This window comes from Larus michahellis, assembly GCF_964199755.1.
Source record: "Larus michahellis chromosome W unlocalized genomic scaffold, bLarMic1.1 SUPER_W_unloc_1, whole genome shotgun sequence".
NCBI classification, from domain to species: Eukaryota; Metazoa; Chordata; class Aves; order Charadriiformes; family Laridae; genus Larus; species Larus michahellis.
In genome coordinates this window covers 1807289-1811039 of record NW_027435888.1, presented here as the reverse complement: position 1 = coordinate 1811039, position 3751 = coordinate 1807289, and the positions used below count along the sequence as shown (strand labels likewise).

General features: G+C 54.0%; 1 protein-coding gene across 1 annotated transcript; it reads left to right on the top strand.

Moving 5' to 3' along the window:
• The first annotated feature begins 1841 nt into the window (after positions 1-1841).
• Positions 1842-2777, top strand: LOC141736701 (olfactory receptor 14A16-like). Its single transcript, XM_074571259.1, has one exon. It carries the CDS (start codon positions 1842-1844, stop codon positions 2775-2777), a length of 936 nt encoding a protein of 311 aa, XP_074427360.1.
• Positions 2778-3751: the final 974 nt, after the last annotated feature.

Below are 3751 nucleotides of genomic sequence, written 5' to 3'. Positions count from 1 at the left end.
TGTGCCCCCCAGGCAACTTGAGTCACCTTCCCCTTTGACTCAGCATTGCTGTGGCCCAACGCACACAGCTGTGTCCCAGTGTACGGCTCCCCATTTTGGAGAAGTGGAGAGGACCTGGAGAGTGTCCAGAGGAGGTCTGCCAAGATGGCCTTTAGGGCCCAGTGCACGTGTGCTTGGTGGAGAGGCTGAGGGACCTGGGCTTCTCTGGCCCAGTGGCAGGGAGGCTCTGGGCACTACTGGAATAGCCTGAACCTGGCTGAAAGGTTGTTTCAGCGACAATGGAAGGAAACAGCAGGAGAAAGAAATAATGCAACAAAGGTCAGCTTGGGAGGTGGAGACTGGACACCAGGAGAAAGAAATGCCACTGCAAGGGCAGTGCTGTGCTGCAACAGATCACCCAGAGGGAGTCGGGATCAGCCCAAGGCGTTGTGTTTCAGGAACAGCCAAGGACGATGGAGAGAGATGAGTAAAGGCAGTGAGATGCTGAGGGGAGAGCAAAATGGGGAAGCAGGGGGGATGTCTGCAGCCTGCAGGGGAAGAGGAGCAGATGTGGGACACCATAGCACAGCCAGGGGTGGAGACGATCAAGGGAGTTGGCAAGGCTGAAAGCCCCCAACAGTGCTTATGTCTTTCTCCTCTTGGCTGTGGCTGTTGTCTGTGCCACCAAGGCTACCAGAAGACACCTTATCCTTACAGCACTAGGGCCTTAGCGCCTCCTCTTCCCCACCCGGGAGCCGTCATTCTGTCTTTCTGCCCTTGGCATTGCACGTCCTCCCATCACAATGCCCCAGGAAGAGCCCTGAGCTGTGCTTGTGGGGCAGGATCTCCCTTCCCAGGGGCTGGAGGACAGGGCTTGGCCCTTTGCCTTCCTCTCACACATTCAGCATTAGCCAGCGTCAGAGACACCTCTCCATTGCCTTTGCCTACCTGCCCTCACCGCCTCCAGGTTTCCCTCGAACGAGCCCCCAGGAGCCTTTGGCAGTAATGGCCCTCAGTGGGACCCATTAACGCTCCAAGAAACTTTGGAGTCTGCATCTGACGTTGACTTCTGGAGAGGTTTCATCAGCCTCCCCTGTGTCTGAGCTTCATGTGCTAAGCACCAAAACCACCAGAGAGGGCATTAAAATGCCTTGGGCTGGTCCTGCTCAGTATAGAAATGGGGGTTGGCCGGGCGGCAGGAATCCGTGTTCGATGCTCGGGATGGGCATCGGGTGGTAAGCAATTGTACTGCATCACTCCTGGTTTCCTATATTCTTTTGCAATGATTGTTATTTTCTTTCCCGTTACTGGTCTATCAAACTGTCTCCATCTCAACCCATGAGATTTTTATTCCTTTTTCTCCCTCTTCTCCCTATCCTTCTGCAGTGAGTGTGGGGGGAGTGAGTCAAGAGCTGCGTGGTCTTTCCCCCCCCAACAAGGCTGAGGAGTGAGCTGGCTCTGCTCATGTCACTGCAGTTTGAGGACAACCAGGAGTTTCCTTGAGGTTTTCCTGCAGGAATATGCTGAGCAGCTCCTCTGCGTTACAAGTGGATTACAGATGAGGTAACTAGTGAATGGCAGAAGCTGTAACCCCTTTCCCAAATCCCCACTGCTGTGGAGCAGGGATGACTCCTTGGGAGCCCACAAGCAGAGCTCTGCTCCTCACGGCACACTTGGCCAGCAACAATGAGAGCTCCAACAAGGGCAATGAAGAAAGCTCCCGCAAAAAAGGACACAGGCAAAGTGTGTTTCCGGGGCTTGGGTTTGGAAGGGCAGGCAATGGGAAGAGATTTGCTCAGAGCTGTCCTGACTTGTGAGTGTGCTTTCCTCCTTTGGCGGTACCTCGGGAACAAAGGGATGCGATGTCCAACGGCAGCTCCATCACCCACTTCCTCCTCCTGGCATTCGCAGACACGCGGGAGCTGCAGCTCTTGCACTTCTGGCTCTTCCTGGGCATCTACCTGGCTGCCCTCCTGGGCAATGGCCTCATCATCACTGCCGTAGCCTGTGACCACCGCCTCCACACCCCCATGTACTTCTTCCTCCTCAACCTCGCCCTCCTCGACCTGGGCTGCATCTCCACCACTCTGCCCAAGGCCATGGCCAACTCCCTCTGGGACACCAGGGCCATCTCCTTCTCGGCATGTGTTGCACAGCTCTTTCTATTTCTCATCTTGATCTCAGCAGAGTTTTATCTTCTGACAGTCATGGCCTATGACCGGTATGTTGCCATCTGCAAACCCCTGCACTATGGGTCCCTCCTGGGCAGCAGAGCTTGTGTCCACATGGCAGCAGCTGCCTGGGGCAGTGGCTTTCTCTATGCTCTCCTGCACACAGCCAATACATTTTCAATACCTCTCTGCCAAGGCAATGGCCTAGACCAGTTCTTCTGTGAAATCCCCCAGATCCTCAAGCTCTCCTGCTCACAGTCAGACTACCTCAGGGAAGCTGGCCTTCTGGTGCTTAGTGCTTTTGGTTTTTTGGGATGTTTTGTTTTCATTGTTGTGTCCTATGTGTTGATCTTTAGGGCTGTGCTGAGGATGCCCTCACAGCAGGGAAGACAGAAAGCCTTTTCCACGTGCCTCCCTCACCTCGCCGTGGTTTCCCTCTTTATCACCACTGGGGTCTTTTCCTACCTGAAGCCCGCCTCTGTCTCCTCTTCATTCCTGAATCTAGTGGTGTCATTTCTGTACTCGGTCGTGCCTCCAGCAGTGAACCCCCTCATCTACAGCATGAGGAACCAGGAGATCAAGGATGCCCTGAGGAAACTGATTGGACATTTTTTTAATCAGCCATAGACTGTGTACCTTTCTGCAAATGATTTCCAGCATCTGGTGTGACAAGTCAAGCTTTCTTTATTCATCCCCTCCTCATTGGACAGGTGTACTCTTCGCTGGGTAAAAAACTGGCTGGATGGCCGTGCCCAGAGAGTGGTGGTAAATGGAGTTAAATCCAGTTGGTGTCCAGTCACAAGTGGTGTCCCCCAGGGTTCGGTGCTGGGGCCGGTTCTCTTTAATATCTTTATCAATGATCTGGATGAAGGGATTGAATGCACCCTCAGTAAGTTCGCAGATGACACTAAACTGGGCGGGCGTGTTGATCTGCTTGAGGGTAGGTTGGCTCTGCAGAGAGATCTGGACAGGCTGGACCGATGGGCTGAGGCCAATGGTATGAGGTTCAACAAGGCTAAGTGCCGGGTCCTGCACTTGGGTCACAACAACCCCATGCAGCGCTACAGGATTGGGGCAGAGTGGCTTGAAAGCAGCCCGGCAGAAAAGGACTTGGGAGTGTTGGTTGACAGCCGGCTGAATATGAGCCAGCAGTGTGCCCACGTGGCCAAGAAGGCCAACAGCATCCTAGCCTGTATCAGGAATAGTGTGGTGAGCCGGACTAGGGAAGTGATCATCCCCCTGTACTCGGCACTGGTGAGGCCCCACCTCGAGTACTGCGTTCAGTTTTGGGCCCCTCGCTAAAGGAGGGACATTGAGGTGTTGGAGCGTGTCCAGAGAAGGGCTACAAAGCTGGTGAGGGGCCTGGAGGACAAACCTTATGAGGAACGACTGAGGGAGCTGGGGTTGTTTAGCCTGGAGAAGAGGAGGCTGAGGGGAGACCTTATCACCCTCTACAACTACCTGAAAGGAGGTCGTAGAGAGATGGGGGCTGACCTCTTCTCCCTGGTGACAAGTGATAGGACGAGGGGAAACGGGTTCAAGTTACGTCAGGGGAGGTTTAGATTAGATATTAGGAGACATTTTTTCACTGAAAGGGTTAT

Coding starts and splice junctions, on each gene's coding strand:
- LOC141736701 (XM_074571259.1), top strand. CDS start 1,842: ATGTCCAACGGCAGCTCCATCACCCACTTCCTCCTCCTGGCATTCGCA.